The following is an 18,280-nucleotide window of genomic DNA, read 5'->3' as shown; positions in this document are numbered from 1 at the left end:
CAAATAAACGTAAAGCAGTTTCGATATGAGACAAAGACAAAATGTGGCCTTGAAAGTTTTTACTTGAGTCAAGTGTGTAAAAGTAAATACAGCTACACAGGATATTACATTAATTTTGTTAACATTAAATGCGAAATAAAGATATTCTAAAAATTATAGTTACAAGAAAGATATGTTCGCAAGAAAATAATTAAATATTTAATTTAGCTAGCTAAACAGGCTAGCTTGAATTTATACAATAAACAATAAATAAATAAAGAAACATTAGTATCACTCACTGGTGAAAGAGCAACATTCCTTAAGGTACAATACAATAATAAATCATGTAAGCCTAAAAATACAGTACAAAAAAGGATAAAAATATCTTGTTTTATAACATCTAAATTAGTCCAATTGAACCTACCCAACGCTTTAGCCCTACCTGAACAACAGCTAGTACAGCAATAGCACTAAAAGGACCACAGGAAACTTATTTAACATAATGTACTTAGACCTACACAATAAATACTTATTTTTTTTATAGTTAGTAACGTTACCTGCTAAAAGCGCTGAAACCAGGTAGGCTAATTTCAAAAGACCTATCTATTTTCCGTTGAACTTTAACTACCAAGGAACTGCGGGCTTACTCTTCGCCTAGCAACAGATGGTTAACTGAAAAAAACTGCTGGAGGAATCACATCAGATTTATTCGAATATGTTTCATTACATAACGTTTTAAACGCTCCAATCGTTCGAGGAGCGTTTTACTTTGAAGGCAGAATTACTACATTTCCGGTCTTAATGGGCCTGTCGTTATGTGACTTGAAGCCGTTTTGTGATGCTGAATGCAGCCAGTGGTCGGGCCCTCCTCCCACACTCCCCATCCCAACAGATGGATCTGACCTCGGGTGGACAGTCGCTGTTGGAGGGAAATTAACTTGGGCTCCCTGATCATCTGGACAGTACAAGCTGCCTGTCACATATAGGCTACAGCATCTATTATACTTTTGAGTTCATGTGATTTTATCTAATAGCTGAAGACGCTGTGTCCAGCTTTTTAGAGTGTGTAGGAGTCTGACTGCTGCCTTAAGGGGCACTGTTACAACAGGCTCTAACGTTTTTGTTTTTATCTCAGAATGGCATGCCCATAGGCCTACTTTTAACTAAATAAAAAAATGGCCTGTATTTCCTGAATGATTCTTTTCCCATAGCCCAGGGGTTTAAGGAAATGTGTAGCTACAGTGCCATAAAAGCATCGAGATAGTAATTTGGACACTCCATGTGAATAAAAACACTAAAAGACTACAAAGGTCATGGAATTGATAACCACCTTGAATTTGTTTGCATTTCTCCTTGAAGACAAGATAAAAGATTGTTGAGACTTTGTAGTCTTATGTTGTTGTATGCAGCTGCTATCACCCCCCCCCCCCCCCCCCGACCTGAGTCCTTTCAGCTTGCTAGAGTTTCAGCTGTACAGTAATTGTATTGTTGCGCTGCTTTAGGTCCCCTGAGCTTGAGTGTCTTCACCATAAGATTCTTTGTTAATCTACAGGAAAATGGGGCTTCTATCAGAGAGACCACTGACAAAATCAGCAGCATGGGCACTCAAGTTACAACACCCAGGATGGCTGCATTTCCACCCAGTCACAGTGAGAACAATGGTTATACATGAGACCTATAAAAGCTATTGAGTGAACATTATAGCATATCATGGATAGCCTATATCTCTTTCGCCAAGCTAGTTGAACAGGATCATGGAACCCATTTGCTCCTAACTCAACAAAGTAAAAGTAAGCATCATTGTCACGTTTCCATTTACTGTTCTGTTTACACGTGGACACGACCAGTGATTTTCAACCATCATTTAGGGCGCAAACTTAGCAGCTGCAAAACCTTTTACCCGAGCATCTGAAAGGGTGTGTCTTAAGTCAGAGATTTTTGGATTTAGTTCCAATGTTAGCTTCCAAAGAAAGGTAATTATGGGTACTATACTAAACTCTATTGGTAGGCCTACACAGAACTACAGCTCCTTATGGTGAACATATTGAAAGACGGCATTTCTTAACACCATAAAGTGTCAGAGTAATATTTAAAAAAAAGTCAGCAAATGCCATTGAAAAAAGACAACAAAACAAGGAGAAAAGGAGAGTGTCTCTAAGACATGTCAGGACATGTCCCTTATTCTGCTGAATTTTGGATCCATCTTCAGACAGGAACTCTGTCACAATTGACTATCTTGGCAAAAAAGCGGGACTATTAAATGACTACAGGCAGACCTGGACAGGAATAATTACAAACTATGCTTCATTTGTAACTTTACCAGAAATACGAATGAATCCAACAATAATACCATCAATTTTGTCCTAATAAGCAGATGTTGAGGCTGTTTTGGCAGCCAAATGTTTGATTGCAATATTTGTGTAGAGTTACGGATGGAGCAATACGATTCAAGATAACCTGCAGTGATCTTCCTCAGAACCAAAACAATACCGTTACACATTTTGAACTGGAATATTAATTAGTTCTCATTTTACAGGTGATCACCAGGTTCATATCAAGGACGCCTAGAGATCCCAGTTTCAACCCCACACTGGCACACATGTCTAAACTATAAGAAATACCACAATCATAACTTTCAAAAATATAGCTCCAACTAAAAAACAAAAAGAAATGGTCCTCTGTGAAAGTAGTAGCATCTCTCAACTTTTCTGTTTTTATTTTACAATTGATACAAGGTGTTGCCAGGTGTAGTTAAGTGGCTGAAGATCAAAGCAGGATACACCATAATACAAATGTAAACAAAGGTGGGGCCGGGCTGCCCAAAATAAAAGAAACAAGATGCGTGTTTGCATTTGCAGTTGTAGAACAGGAGTTATCCACTGCCTGGCTAATGTTAGAATTATATGATGTCTGCTTATCACAAGCAGATAAGCATGTATGGGTGTTATGCAGTTAATGTAGCTCATAAATACTGAAAGGAGCCTGAGGTAACTCTCTGAGACAGTGTTGCTGTGACATAATTTGTCCACCAGAGAGCACTCTGTACTCATTATAATAGTCCATGTATAGAAAAATGTTTGAAGAAATATGCATATTTTCATAGTGATCAATCAACCACCAGTCTTCTTAACTATGCCCGTGAAAATAGCTTGTATGTATAGGGAAAAGCATTGCTGATGGACCTTAAATGTCATTGAGGGAACCGGTTAAAATCAACTTCCACCTGAAATCAACTTGTTTACCTTGAAAAATAACTTGCCTGATTTATCAAGTTGCTTTCCAGGTTTGTGTACACATACAAGGAATATTATATCTATATAAGGACAACAAAGCTTAACAAATATAAAGACACAACATGCTCACATGTGGGAAATATGTATATGGTGTAAATATGGTAAAATACATCTCAAAGCACAAAAGAGCAACACAAATAAGAAATGTTTATGTATTTATAAGTCAAGTGTTATTTAGCTGAATACATTACAAATAGTTCAAAGACAAATAAATAAAGAATGGATATACGTGGAATTGAAGGTGATCTATATGTATAGCCTACATGTTTGTATACAGTATAAACAACATGCAGGATTATTAGTGAGCCAACAAAAGCCTGACCTGGTCGGATGTCACTGAGAAGTCACATGTTACAGGATGTGGTGTAATCCTGTGTTGACGGCATGATCCACTGCCTTGTACATGCAGGGGGTCCAGCAGGTTGCCTGTACTGTTAGGGCCAAGACCAGTCTTTTGAAGTATTTAATGATCACAGATGTCCAGGCAACGGGCCTGTACTCATTTACTCCAGTGAAAGAGTTTTGTTTGGGGACTAGGATGATTGTAGAGAGTTTGAGGCAGGAGGAGATTACAGACAGCTCCTGTTATCTGTTGAGGATCTGCGTGAAGATGGGTGCCAGCTGGTCTGCACAGACTTTCAGGAATGAGGGTAACAAGCCGTCTGGGCCTGGTGCCTTCCTGATCTTCTGTCTTTGAAAGAGCTGACACAAAGCGTCTTAACAGATCCTAAGTGCAGGTGGGGTATCTGTGGGGAGGGGCGAGGGGGTGGCACGTTGTGTATTTTTTTTCACTTTTAAGTATCCCCAAAGGACAACACAAAGACCTAATATGGGTTGGAAAAGATTAGGAGCTATTAAAAACCTTATCTGATGTAAATTATATGGCACAAATGCTCAAAATATATCTGCATTTATCTTACAGCTCCTGGAAGAACTGTCGAATAAAAACTACACTTCCCAGGATGCAGTTGTACATCCTGGTTGAAAGGTCGTCGACGTCACACTCATGCTGCCTGCAGCTGAAACATCAACAAACCGTTGAATTAGCCCAACGTCAACTTAACGTTTACATTTGTCGTTTTTCTGTAATAACATTGCAGGTCGTTTTTGGTAGACATGTCCGGAAAGGCCAAAGAAATCCTCCAGATGGACCTGTATGGTTTACTCGGTATTGAAATCACTGCTACAACGAAAGAGGTGTGTAAATTAGCTAACGTTAGCTGTTAAGCTAGTTAGCTAAAAAGTCATTACTATTCAGTTAACGCTAGCCGCTCTGGCAGTAAGCATTACGAATAGAGTAATGTTTTTTAAACGACAGTTTATCGGGGGTTCAGCTTAATGTTAATTTAAGTTTGGTTTGTACTCAGAGAGTTGTTTGTGTGTGAGAAGGCTAACTGTTATGATGGCTTGCTACTCTGTAGCTTGCCTTGTACAATATGTCTGTGTTTGGGTTCATAAAAGCGTAACACAAGGAGTCTTTTTTTCTATAAAGAAAAATGTCATGTAAGTGGCTAAAGCGAGGATTTTTTTTTTCAGAGAGTGAGAGACCCTAGCTTGCAAAGTTTAGCTTAAGACAGACAAGCCTGCTAATGGCTGAATCACAAAGGTGTAATACACGGAAATGACCACTGAGTGGCGACGTTGCATCGCTTTAGTTGGCATCACTGTGTGTAACTTCAAATGGATTTGTAATGAGTTTGAGTGTAATCCTTTTGGCTCTGACTAACTACTCACCAAACTAAGTAACTAACAGATTTATATGCCAATCAACCCATAGACATTTAATCAAATTACTTGTTTTGTATGGCCACGATATAAACTACAAAAACATGTAAAAAATATACCCCCTACATTAATAAACAGAACTGCAAGAAATGATCACAATGGAAGAGCTAGAGGCTATCATTTTATTTAGCTGAAATTAATTCTGCTGACTCTATATGACCTACAAATGCAAACCAGACCATCAGCGACAAGACACTGGTGGGGGATAGGTGGCAGACGAAGCGATTAACTGCACGCTGCCTTTGTTAATATTTTCCAGGGCAAACATTTAAAGTGAGTGATACATGTGACTGTTAAGGAAAGCAGGATGAGATTTCTTTTTTGAAAACCACCACTTAGGCATGTACAGGACAAAATTAGCAAAGGGATAGGAGGCACGGCTTTTAACAAAGTGATAAATTGTTAACAAGTGATCATATTAGTGGCCACTTTTTCCCCCTGTCTGTTGAGTAAATGTTTCAGCTTATGAATTGATTCTTACTCAAAGTGTATTCTTTAAAACTAAAGTGTATTTCAACTAAACCCAACCTAACTGATGTCTTAAAGGCTAGGAGTGTGAATATAATACTATGGACAGCCTACGTTCGGAAGGTTAAACTTGTTTGTGCACTTTTACGTATGAATTTCCGAATCAACTCTTGGAAGGTTCCCTGACTCTCCCAGCTCTAAATGCTTCACTATGATGTCTTGTATCCAACCTTTTCCTGTGACCACCTCTCCTCACAGTTTCCAGCAGCTAGAATCCACAGGCCTGATGGGAAATAGAAATTGCAGCCAAAACGAGGGAAGAAGTTAATTTCTTAATTGGATTTCAAAGTCCTGTCCTCTCTAGAGGATTATCCCGGAGGAAGTTAGCGGTTGTGGCTTGGGTGGAATTAAGGCTCCATAATGCAGTCGGCTGGTTCTGTGAGGTCTGTTGATGGTCGAAATGATAGCGAGCGTTTGTGTGTGTGTCTGAAGAGCCTAAAAAATCAATCAAGTGTGTGAAGACAGATGTCATCAGATAGGCTACTTATCCCAATAGTTTCGACCGCTGCTCCACCGCCACTATCAGGCATGTTGTTTATCACAAAGAAAGGGGAAGAGGCTCATCTCAGAGCCTGTTTATGTGGGCTTCGCCACAGCTTGTAAAACATTGCTTTGACGTAGGGGATTTGCATTCTGCATCTCCTTCTGGTCCTATTTAGCGTCTCATTCTGTTATCACTGCTTTTGACCATCTTTGGAGCTTGGCTGGCTGATAGATGCTGTAGAAACTGGCATGTTAGAGTCTATGATTTCTATTGTGCATCACTGGGGTCTGCTTTACCTTTGTAGTGCTGAGGGAGGCTATGGCTGAAGGCTAGCCACCATTTAAAGAGACATGCACATGCATATTATCAGCAGGGCTTTGGTAATAATTGCCTAATTGTGTGTTTTACCTACCACAGATTGTTTGGCGGAACAGCCAAGACCACACAAATGTTGTGGTTTATTCAGCTACTTAAATTTTAGTGTACCTGATTGGTTGCAGTGTATTTTCCTCCAGGCAGTCAAACACAGGTGATTTCATTACACTGTAATAGTGAATTGTGAACTCTTTGCTCTTAACATATGATGTAAATAAGTTTTGTTATATTTTCAAAGTATGAGCTTTAAATAATAAATTTGGTTAATAGAGTTTGGTTAAAAATCTCATCTTGATGCCGAGATAAAAGTGAATATTAGGGCGGTGTATCGGCCAGAATCAGGTGATATTGATCGATCCACGGTCACTAATCCTGATATCATGATGCTTAAGCGTGACTTTTTTTCAGACCCATATTGATATAGATTAATACTGCATTAATGGCTTGTTTGACACTGCTTCTCTTAAATACATCCACCTTTTCTTCTTAATATCCTCTTTGCCCCTGTCCTTCCGTCTCCCTGTCGTGCCTGTGATTGTTCTCCACCAGCTGATAATGTCCCGTAAATAGCAGAGCATTGTAATTAAGGAGGATGGGCCCGTGGCAGATCAGGCAGCTAATCAGCTACACAGGCTAGGGGCCCATCGGGCTGTGCTGTGTTTTCACCAGGACCAGTTTTGTCAACTATAATTGGCACCAAAGACTGGTGTAATGAAGACAAGATGTGGGCATGCAGTTAAAGCTGTGGCAGGCAGGGATCAGGGAGGCACAGAGTCTGTTTTTACCAGGCACTAAACATTAGGCTACTGTTGGCCTGCTGCTGCAGGATTTGGGTCTTTCCTTGATTTCTTGGTCCCTCCTTCGTGGGAAATACTTGAGATTTCTTCTGTTAAGTTTGTTCTGTGCATGAGATCAGGAAAATGGGTAGGCAGTAATGTGGAAATGCAATAGACGGATAACACAGCAGAATAAATGCTAAAATATGCGCTCATCTTTAAGCATGTGGTGCAGCCTTTGGTTTCAGCACAGGAGCTCTTATAACTGATTTAAGAGCCGATCCTAAAAGCTCATGATGAACTGCGCAAAGTTCACTGCGACAGTAATTGACTGGATTAGCCCCCTCTGAAGATGCCACTCGATCTGAGAGCTCTTTTCCGCACATGTGCTAACCTTTTTAAAAGTTGGCCTGCTGTGACTTCTGGTTTGTGGGACCAAAGGGCTTCAGGGTCTTCCAGCATCAATTAAGGCTTGCGTGTTAGGGCATTGATGGGAGTAATCATGTATTATTTAACAAACCAGGAGGACTGGAGGCACAGTAGAGACAAGATATCGTGAAGGATGTTAGAGGAAGTTAAAAGGAAAATAAAACTCTGTCTTCTCTCCAAAAGAAGAGCATCCGCGATGATGACAGGTTGTCAAACAGCTCAGCTGGTCAGACTTTGTCCGGATATTGTGAAACATCTGCAGTGTTTGATACAGATGTGAAGACGTGTTTATGTTGTCAGCCAGCTGAAGGTGATGAAGAACATGAGACGTAAAGTTAGGGTGATCTGAGGACACAGTAGGAGCTCTTAGGGGTTTTGTGTGTTTTTTCTCCTCTATATTTTATCAGTACTTTAGTTGTTGCATTTACATTTTTCTACCATATTACATCCAGTGTTTCCGACTCATTATTGTATGGTAATAGAAAACACCTCACCCGACAGTAACTTGCTGTGTAATGCATTGCAGTAAGCACCAAGGTGCGTAAGTTTATTATTTTTGTGAGGTAAGGCAGTGCAGCCTTTTCTTTTTTTAAAGTCAATCTGCACTTAAAGTTTTAATCTCAAAGATCACAGTTTCGTTCTATTTGGCGGCACCCAATGGCGATTAACAACAATTGCGGGGGCACACTTCCCGGGTAACCAGACGTCCACAGTTGGCTCTGGTTGTAACAGTCCAATCAGGATCTATACCCATTCATACCCGATGGTCATGCCTTCGGGAGCTATTTGGGGTTCAGTGTCTTGCCCGAGGACACTTTGTAATCAAACTGGACCCCAACCTTCCAATTGAGAGACGACCGACTCCACCACTGAGCCACAGCCGCCCTTGCCATTCAATGGCTTTCATACCGTCTTTCTGACTTTATCTTGCTGCCGGAGAGCCGCAGCATTCTGTTCAACTACCTTACCAGAAGTTTAGGAAGACAGTGGACAGGAAGCAGTGGACAAAGCTGATAGTAAGCAGAGAAAAAAGACGGGAAAAACAGACAGAAGGAGGCTAAAAAAGGGAAGATTGCTTAGGCCAACACTAAGCATATGTGTTTGGCGCCAGTCCACCACTCTGTGTGTCAGTCCAGATCTGTAGGAAGACTTTGTGTGCCAAGCAGTCAGACTAAATATCTCCTAATGAAGTCTAGTCTCTCAAAGCCCCCTCAATGAACCAAGTTCTCATTTACTTTTTGAGCTATAATGAGAAGAAAATCTGACATTGACCGAGAGATAGAAGAAAGGACTTGTGACACTGAGGAGCTGTCTGAGCCATGATAATCTCCAGAGTGCTCGCTGCAGGCTTTCTTTCATATAATTATGTGGAGGCCTAGTTCTTGTACCTCGGACAATGGGCACGCAGCCCAATGTGTCTGAGCTGACAGTCATGGACACTCATTGGACTTGCTGTTAAAAATACTTTGGCCACTGATGGATTACACCATCCTGCTCCGTTCCTTCAGAGTGGAGTTCTGTTTCCCCCAGTAAAGTCAGCTCTGTATGTTTTGGCGTGCATAATTGAGATACAATTGTGCAAAACAACACACGGGGAAACGCTGCGTATGCCAGAGAACAAGGCGTCCAACGCAAACGCTTCCCAGACATGAAGTAAGGAGCTCCCAAATTCTGTGGCCCGTAGCATACTGGCAAGGGGATTGATTTGTGCTGAGGGGGGGTATGTGAAAACACGCAGCACATTGGCACGGCTGATTAAGGCTGGTGAGAAAGTTTATGTCGGTATGTGTGTGTTTTTGTCTGCGCTTGCATGTATGGGGATGAATGTGCCAAATCCTTAACATGCGATGCATAAATATGAGCGTGTGTGCAGAAATCACCGCTGCACTCGACAGCCCCCTCTGGTCTCCACGGAAACTTTTCCTGCTTTTTTTTTTTTTTTCCAGAGGAGCAGAGATGTAATGAAAACCACCTTGTCATTAACTGGTCCCTAGAAGGACCAATGAATGGTTAACATTCCAAGCAGTGACCCAGAGTTAAAAAAAAATCAGCTTTAACTAAAACCTCATCTGACATTACAATACCCCAAAGTATTGTTTAGTTTCTCCACTTTGGTTCTCTCAACCTCCAAAAAAGTTTTGGCTACGAGCCTAAAATATTAATGGCAGCCTTTGCAGATTTGTTATAGACAATGGCACTCTGTTTGTGTGTGTTATTGTAACTTTTTGAATAAAGATGGACTAATACTGGGCCGCAGCTCTGACCACATTTATCTTCCAAACTGGCAGCAGGCCTGAGAATAGTTTGGAATTCTTACGCGGGTAATTCACTGTGCAGTGTGTGGTTAGATTTCATTATCAACATGTCAGGAGGACACGAAGCAGAGGATCGGCTCAGGTGTTGATTTGATCCAAACGCTGCTATCCCTGATTCTTATTTAAATGCAGACCACATTTCACCCCCAGTGCTTTCATGTCAGACTGTTACCATTAGAGCCATTATCTCAATGGGACCATCATTTGTTATTCAGACGTCGGTCTGGGCCGAGGATGAGAGGATGAAGATAATTGGTACAGAGAGTAAGAATGTAACGTTCGCATGGCCAAACCTGCGCTTAAGAAGATGATATGTTGTCTTTGTGTTGTAATCAACATGTTCCAATCAGAATAACTCGAGGGGTTCTTCTTGTCTTCATCCTAGATCAAGAAAGCTTATCGACAAAAAGCCTTGACATGCCATCCAGACAAGAACCCGGACAACCCGAAAGCAGGTGAGTAAGACAGGTAATGTTTGTTTGTCATCCATTCTGAGCAAGGCACCTTTTACACCTTTCATTTGTTTTCTGAGGAATTACAGACTTATCAAGCCTCGGATCAGAAATGAATGCTTCAGTGTAGCCGTAGCGACAGGCTACCCAGTGAACTCTGTATGAAGCCTAACCAGCGCCTCACTCTCCCGCTGGCTCTCCAGCCAGGCAGCACCAGCCAAACACAACCAGCACCCACAGTGTTTCCACACTCCTCCGTTTTATGAGTCCTTCCGCAGCCTGTCTCCAACCAGCATGTCAATAATTAGACCAGGAAATCTCAATGTAGCTTTTCGTCAGGAGAGGGGGGAAAAAGGCACCTTGGACAAGAGACTGATCGTGAGGCATGTTTTTAAGTGAGGTTTATGTGGTTTCTGGATGCTTCAGACAATTCCTGATTATGTCAGGGGAAAAAAACTGGGAAATTGGTGGGGTTGGGGGGTTGAGAGGGATAATACAAAAGCAGGGGGTCGGTTTCCCAGAAATGAAAACCGAGTGGTTTGGAGGGCCTCAACACTTGAACCCGCACATGGACAGACTTGGTCTCTATCGCACGAGAGCGGGGAAAGTCTCAGGACGAGCTGCCCCTCAGGGGAAGCTTGTTCGCATGTAAGAGTTGACTTAGGGGTCATGATTCCTCACTGACTGAACTGAAGGCACCGCTACTCCTTCTCAGCCCCCCATGTTGTGACACTCTGAGCTGCCTAGTGGCCATGGCAGGTCGCCCCTCCAGTTGGATTTCATTCCAGCCCATTATATGCGTGGAGGTAACCTGAGCGCCTCTGCTGGCAGCACGATCTCCAGAGCCTCCTGTTAGTGTGCACTGCCAGTCCCCACAGGGAGTAACTGTATCGGCCCGCTAGGCCTCCCATAAGTGAATGATTAAGCCTGGCTAGTGTTGTGCAGTAGTGTGGCAGTTGTGTGATGGGGAGCGGAGTCTTGCGTGGTTGCGGTGATTGCGGCAGTGGCCCCTCGAGGTGCTCTAATGGAAGATAAACGGGGGGGACCAAGGCTTGGTGTGAGAATGCACAGTCATTAGAGGAAACAGGTTTCGTGAGACTTAGAGCAACTTTTAAAAGAATAAAATGTCTCGGCCTCGTCGCCAAACTTTATCTCAGAGAAATCATTCACTGAGCACATAACGCCTCTTTTGGAACGAGTAACATGCAAATGTCATGTTCTCTTCACGCCAACATCTCTTCTAACTCTTGTGTGGAAGGACACAAAGTTCTGTGATATTTTTATGTAGAATTCTTTGGGTATATTAGCTTTAAAAAGTCACTCTGCACTTAAAACACTATTTCCTGAAGCTATTATATTAATAGGCTAAAATGAAAAGTGCTTCCAGTGGCAGAATTTCTTGATTTCTCACTCCTCTCTTCCTTTTCTTTAGCGGAGCTCTTCCATCAGCTGTCCCAGGCTCTTGAGGTGTTAACTGACGCTGCCGCCAAGGTAAAGCCACCAATGCCCCTGACCTCTCCTAAAAGTCCTGTGACACAAACGCACACAAATTATACCTAATAAAAACAATTAATCCTGGTGTCTAATATGTTTTTTCAGGCCGCCTATGATAAGATTTGCGCTGCCAAGAAAGCAGCTGAAGAAAGAACGAGGAAACTAGATGACAAGAGGAAGAAAATTAAGCTAGGTGAGTCACTATGAAATTCTCTAATCGGTTCAATTTCTCGATTAAGTCTTTATTATCAAATGTGTGTGTGTGCACGCTCTTCTTTAACAGACTTGGAGGCCAGGGAGCGTCAAGCAGAAGCACAAACCCAGGATGAAGTGCAAATCACAAGAACACTTGAAGAAGAGGTAACACAGTTTAAAGACACCAGATTACAGATAATGCAGCTCCAAACACTGGCCTGGAGGATGTAGACAATTACACGCGAACATTTCCATATCTATAATACAGGTGTCAGCTGTGCATCCAGGAAACTGTGCAGCACACGCAGGTGCTTTTATCCTGCTTTTTGTCAGACACTCCCTCCTGAAATCCTCAGAAGACTTGGGTCAGGAACAAAGGCTCTGTCTGAGAGAGGCTTTTTTTCCCCACTGCCCTATTATAATTATCAGTAAATGCATTAGGTGATATTGCATGACTTTATGCACTTTGTTCACACAGCCGATGATAAATAAAAATGGTGTGCGTGCTTCCACTGTGAGTCATGGCAAGTGCTCCGTGTGCTTAATGCATGTATGTGTGCCTTTGGGGGGAGGAGGAAACCAGTAGGTGGCACTGTTCCATTCTCTCTCTCATCTTGAGGTTTAATTGCCCCGGCTGAAAAATAAGGTGGTCTGCACACTCTCCTGGGAGCACAGAGTTGAAGAAATCTTAAAATGATGAATTACATTAGTGCTTAAAAAAGATACGTGTCTGTCTCCACCAGATCGCCCGTTTGAGAGAGGAGGGCTCCAGGCAGCTTGAGGAGGAACAGAGGCTCATCAGAGAGCAGATCCAGAGGGAAAGAGAAGCACAGCAGGAGCAGACCGGAGGCTACACTCAGAGACGTATGTCCACTTCCAGTCCAAACTAACCAAACCAGTTCAGTCCTGTTCTGCCTGCATAGATCAGTTTGATCCAATATGAGTCCTTTTACTACCCTGAAAGCCTGAGTGAACCCTGTGTTTCCCCACCATTATGCTGTCAGTCCAACCGCAGCAGCCACCAGGCCCCCTGTGGTTCACCAAATATTATTCACATAACAATAACTGCGTGCATTTTTGATTTTTTGCGAGGTTTATTTTAGTTTCTCGGCAGGAAGACGACTTGGAACTGTAACATAGGAATACCACGCACCATGCACACATAGTTGTCCATCAAACATGTAACCTTTTGATGATATTTAGCATCAAAGGCTACATTGGAGACATAAGGGAGTGTGGGTGTATAAGGAAAGTACAGATCCTTGGCTCAAGAGTAGACCTCTTTTGTGGCTGCAGAACTACTCTTGCATCGTCAGCAAGTTTACTATTTGTAGTTGGGCCTCCCCAGCCTGTTCCTGGATCAGCACTTTGTCTGTTCAATCTCAAGGGGCATCATCAGACTGTAGCAAGAGCCATACATTTACCTGGTGACCGCCAATTTCTAATTGCCGTCTATCTGCATGAGTCCCATGGCGGCTGTTATCTCGAGTGCCGTATTTCTTCCCTCAACTAAACAATTGTTTCTTTGTTACTTCTTTGCACTCTCATCTCTCCCCTCATGTTTTCTCTCAGACTCAGGAGTGGAGAGATGTTCCAAGAGCAACGTGACCCCCAAACTGAAGGTAAGTCTGTCAGCGATTGGTTTTCAGTCAGAGGATGAGCTTTGCAGTTTTTTGTGGACTAACACAGGAAGAGGAGAAAGAGAAGAACTTGAGTGAAAGTGCAGACAGGGATTTTTCATAGCAGTTTAGACATTTGTAATTCATTATTTGTAGACCACATACGCCGTCTGACCACTGAGCGCACAGGCTGCTCTAACGCCCATTCCTCAGGAGAAGGCCCGGCGTCGTCAGGAGACCCGTAACTATGCGGAGAGAAGGCTTATTATATTTCCTCCTGGAAACGACCAAGCCTTCGCATATTAACGTACACTTGGGATGTTAGCTAATGTGTTTAGACATTAAATCTGGATTTAAAATTTGATAGCCTTCTATTGCAGCAGTGTATTCCACATTTGTGTATTCAGATAGAAAAAAACAGGTCCTGGTTCAAAGACATGGGAACATTACTGCATAGATCCAGCTCAGAGGCCGTTGAGTTTTGTCCACTATTGAAATTAATATTATAAGATAAGATCATAATTTATTGAACGCCAGTGGGGAAATTGCAGTTGCAGCAGCACAAAGACAAACAGCAAGTAAGAAAATACAGTATAAAAATAAGAATATATAAAATAAGAGGTATACATACAACTGTTATACAAGTAGGAGTAAGTGACAAGTTAAAGTGACATCTATGGGTAATAGCGCCAACATTTTAGCAGTATGAAATAATACAGTATGATATGCGGCATACCTTATACCATACAGTATGTATATAATCTGATAGTCTGATACGGAATATTAGTCAATAGTAAAAATGTAAAATAAAGGTAAAAATTGCAATTATATAGTATGATATAATATAGTGTAGTATAATATAATATGCAATATGTGGTGTCAATAACAATGATAATGTATCTATAATAACAACGTAAAGTTAAGTACAGCAGCGAAGACAGAATAATGTAATTCTGTACCGTATCATATGACTATGTACGTATAGATATACTAGAATATAATATACTATATAACACTAATACTAATAATGATATACTATAGTGCAGTATAATGTGGAGGTAAGTAGAAAGTACAGTATAGTTAATGAAGATATAAATCAGACCAGCAGAGAGTTAATGAATTGTGAGTGATTATTAGAGTCCTGTACAAAATACAATCCTGAATGTGACAGACACTGTGTGTGTGTCTGTCACACTCAGGATTGTATTGTATATATGTATTATGTATTTTATATTCAATGTATTTTTATTTATTCTCAGAGAACAGTATTTTTTCTTTGTTTTTTTTGTCTACAGAAAAGGGAATACTATCCTGATATTAAAATGAAACAAATCTATGTGTAAGTCATGTCGTGCAAATGAAGAAATCTGATGCTTATCATTCCTTAAAAGAATCTCAGTGATGTCTGAAGTTTTCTTTTCATTGTGGACCTTATTCCTCTTATACAGCTCGAAAGAAAAACAAAGAGACCTCTCCAAATGTTCCTTAAATCAGCATCTGCCTCTACATGTCATGGCCAGCCCAGTCCTTATCTGAACCCCATTGAAAACCTGAATGTGATCAAGAGGAAGATGGACAGTCACAAACCATCTAACAAATTGTCACCCAACAGCACTGTGAAAGACTGGTGGAGAGCTTGATGCATGAAAGCTGTAATCAAAAACCAGGTTATTCCACCAAACATTGATTTCTGAACTCTTCCTAAGTTTTGTTATCTTAACAAGCTGTCATTTTCTGCAAATAAAAGACCTACATTAAGTAGGGAGAAATGTTATATAAGATAAAACAAAAGTTCATTTGACACAAACACAAATCAATAAGTACTAGATCCAAAGAAAAAACACATTTTGCAGCGGTCTCTTATTTTTTTCCAGAGCTGTATAATCTGATATTTCATTCAAAGCAAAAAAAAAAGATTTGGTTTGGTTCGGCTGATATATTCCCTATCCGTTTATTTATTTAAACCAGGAGCAAGACCACATATCATTGTGTCAGGGCTGTTGGCTTCACTTGCCTTATGTGGAAGACATCACATTAGGCAAAAAAAACATCTTATTTGAAGAATAATGAGTAAGAACGTTATCATTGGGTACAGGAAACAGGCTCTTGGAAGAACAGTGTACAATTTTAACCGTAATTGTTGGTAAAAGAGGCAAAGTAGACACGCACATTCCCAGAAATCCTGTTTCTCTGACAGTGAGCAGAATGTTGGAGCTGTATCAACACTTAGAGCTTGTCATGTAACGACTACTGAGCATGAGAAGTTACACAATGTCTCCTGTAAGGAGTGCGGGAACTAACAGCAGGGTTTAGTGATAGGACACAAATTACACTACTTCTTTTGCGCAGGATGTTCTTGGAACTCTTTGAGTTGGATAATGATTTCTGTAAACTAGCACTTAAGTGCAGTATGGCAAGCATCAACACTTTAGTAAAGACACAGAAACATTCGAGCATGTAAGGTAAATGCAGTTCGAACAAAGACTCGACACATCCCAGAAGAAGACTCTCTTTTTTACCATGTGCATAAACCTTCTCTGGATCACTCAATAGTCATTAATGTGTCTGATGCGTTTCTTAAGCCTGTGCAGCGATAGTCAAGCAGGTGAGTCACTGTGTATTTACTGGTCCAGGGCTCTGTCTGTTAATTGTCTCTTTTTAGTTCTGAATGGAAATTGACTGCAGGTCTCACAGGTGGTGCCGGGGTGATGTTCACACAGCTCAACAATTTTTGAGTTCAACAAGTTTTTCTCCTGCGGTATCATCAGGGCCGAGCCCGCGTGGCACGCTCTGTCTCCTCGTCACCTGAGATTAATCAATAGTGCTTTAACCATCAGGCATTATCGTGCACTTTTACATCCTGAAAGTTCTGATCTCTCTCCTCTTTGTTTTGTGTCTCGTTGCAGTTAAAGTGGAAGTGTAAAAAAGACGACGAGATGAACGGAGGCTACTCTCAAGACGTCCTGTTCAGACTTCTACAAAAGGTGCACGTCCTGGGAATCCAAAAAGTAGTGCCCGATGTTACAATGCTCACCATCTTTACAGCAAAACCTCTTACCTGGATAACTGTAGGACAGTTTTATTACGGTTTGGTAATATAAGGATAAATTCCTTGAGACTACTGTTGTTGCAATGCCCCATATATGGTTTTTTTCGCAGGCAATGCTGTAAACTAATGGCTGCGTTAGAGGGAATTTTGCATATATGCAGTCTTTAATTAACGCAACTAACCAAAAACAGACATTCCAATCTGAGTGTTCATTTTTTTCTAATTGTTTATCAATTACATGTTCAGTAAATTAACCGTATCAGATCAAATATATATTCTTTTGCAGTAAAAAAATTACGCATGTTGTGTAAAGACAGAATTTTTTTTCTAATTGTATCCCCGCTGACCCACAGCAGAGCTCCGTGGTTTCTAACCTGCCTGCAGAGTCCGACCATATTTGAGGTCTGCATGACATCAGCGCAGTAGATTGTTTTATTCTTCCCCTTAAACAAGCCCCATTAAGTTTTGTTGCAGTGAAAGTGCTGAGGGCAATGTTGTAGTGCCCTTTTAAAGCCATGCACGCCATTGTTTGTGCCCCTCTTACCAGGTGATTAAGCGGTGCCAAGGGAGGCATTAGGAAATGTGCTCTTCTCATGCAACGCGGCACCACCTTATGCAATGATGCGTCAGAAGGGCTGGTGGTGAAGGCATAGGTTGGCCTCGGAGTCGTTGACGTCAAGCTGTCCGGAAAAAGGCATTTGAGTTTGTTCCCCCGCACGAACTCATCAGTATGGTCCCAGGCAGGAGGGCTGCGTCAAAATAAACACTGTGTTGTTCCTTTTTAAGTTCTTAAGCAGAGGGAACACGTTTCAGGAAAAATGTTGTTTGAGATGGCAAGACCCAGTGAGTGACAGTTAATGGTTTGGACAGGCAGACAGAAGTAGCCTCTGCTGCGTGGGAAAGCAAGCAGAGTATGCGTTTCTGCATGCGTACGTGTGCTGACTTGTGTTCCTTGGCCGCTTTGAATAATACATCTTCGTTTCAGAATTAAAAAAAAACATGTTAAGATATTTTTATATTTTGAAACAGAGGCCTTTTGAGGTCTCCTTTGTCACTGTTGGCTTGCTCCAGACTGTCCTCAGTAAGCATTCCAGTACTGTCCGTTCCCAGAAAGCTACTTTTTCACGAGATAAGATTCTCAAAGGAGTTTAGTAAAAAACCCTGATGGCTGCTGAGCTGAGTTTCTAGCCTTCCTCCTCTTCTCTCCATCTCTCTGGGACAGAGATCAGGCAACGACTGAGATGCTCTTAGCCTTGCTCCCCTTTCCGGCCAATATTTCCTCCCTGTTCCGATTTGTGGCAGGCTAATCAAATTTAGCTTTCCGTGCCAGAAATATTGTTTATCAAATTTTGCCACTGAACGAGGAGTAGCTGAACCGATGACATCCAGTTTTGTCTCTTTTGAGAAGTCACAGAGATCACACTTATAAACATGATGTTACTTGAATGCTCTTGGCAGTTAAGCGACTCAGTCCCAAACACATGAACCCTATCATTAGAGATTAAGT

General features: G+C 41.5%; 1 protein-coding gene across 1 annotated transcript in view; it reads left to right on the top strand.

The window, feature by feature from the left end:
* Positions 1-4,271: 4,271 nt before the first annotated feature.
* Positions 4,272-18,280, top strand: part of dnajc17 (DnaJ (Hsp40) homolog, subfamily C, member 17) — a 33,901-nt gene continuing 19,892 nt past the window's right edge. Inside the window, exons 1-8 of the mRNA XM_069662494.1 lie at positions 4,272-4,469; positions 10,350-10,419; positions 11,849-11,907; positions 12,016-12,103; positions 12,194-12,270; positions 12,849-12,969; positions 13,678-13,727; positions 16,631-16,708. Coding sequence (XP_069518595.1) covers positions 4,389-4,469; positions 10,350-10,419; positions 11,849-11,907; positions 12,016-12,103; positions 12,194-12,270; positions 12,849-12,969; positions 13,678-13,727; positions 16,631-16,708 — 624 coding nt within the window. The 5' untranslated portion in view covers positions 4,272-4,388. The remainder of the gene's footprint in view (positions 4,470-10,349; positions 10,420-11,848; positions 11,908-12,015; positions 12,104-12,193; positions 12,271-12,848; positions 12,970-13,677; positions 13,728-16,630; positions 16,709-18,280) is intronic.

The sequence above is a fragment of the Semicossyphus pulcher genome, unplaced genomic scaffold (assembly GCF_022749685.1).
Source record: "Semicossyphus pulcher isolate SPU_LCO1_2020_fin unplaced genomic scaffold, fSemPul1.0.p SCAF_14, whole genome shotgun sequence".
In the NCBI taxonomy this organism is placed as follows: domain Eukaryota; kingdom Metazoa; phylum Chordata; class Actinopteri; order Labriformes; family Labridae; genus Semicossyphus; species Semicossyphus pulcher.
Note: the sequence above shows the minus strand (reverse complement) of the source record. Positions and strands in the feature narration are given on the sequence as shown.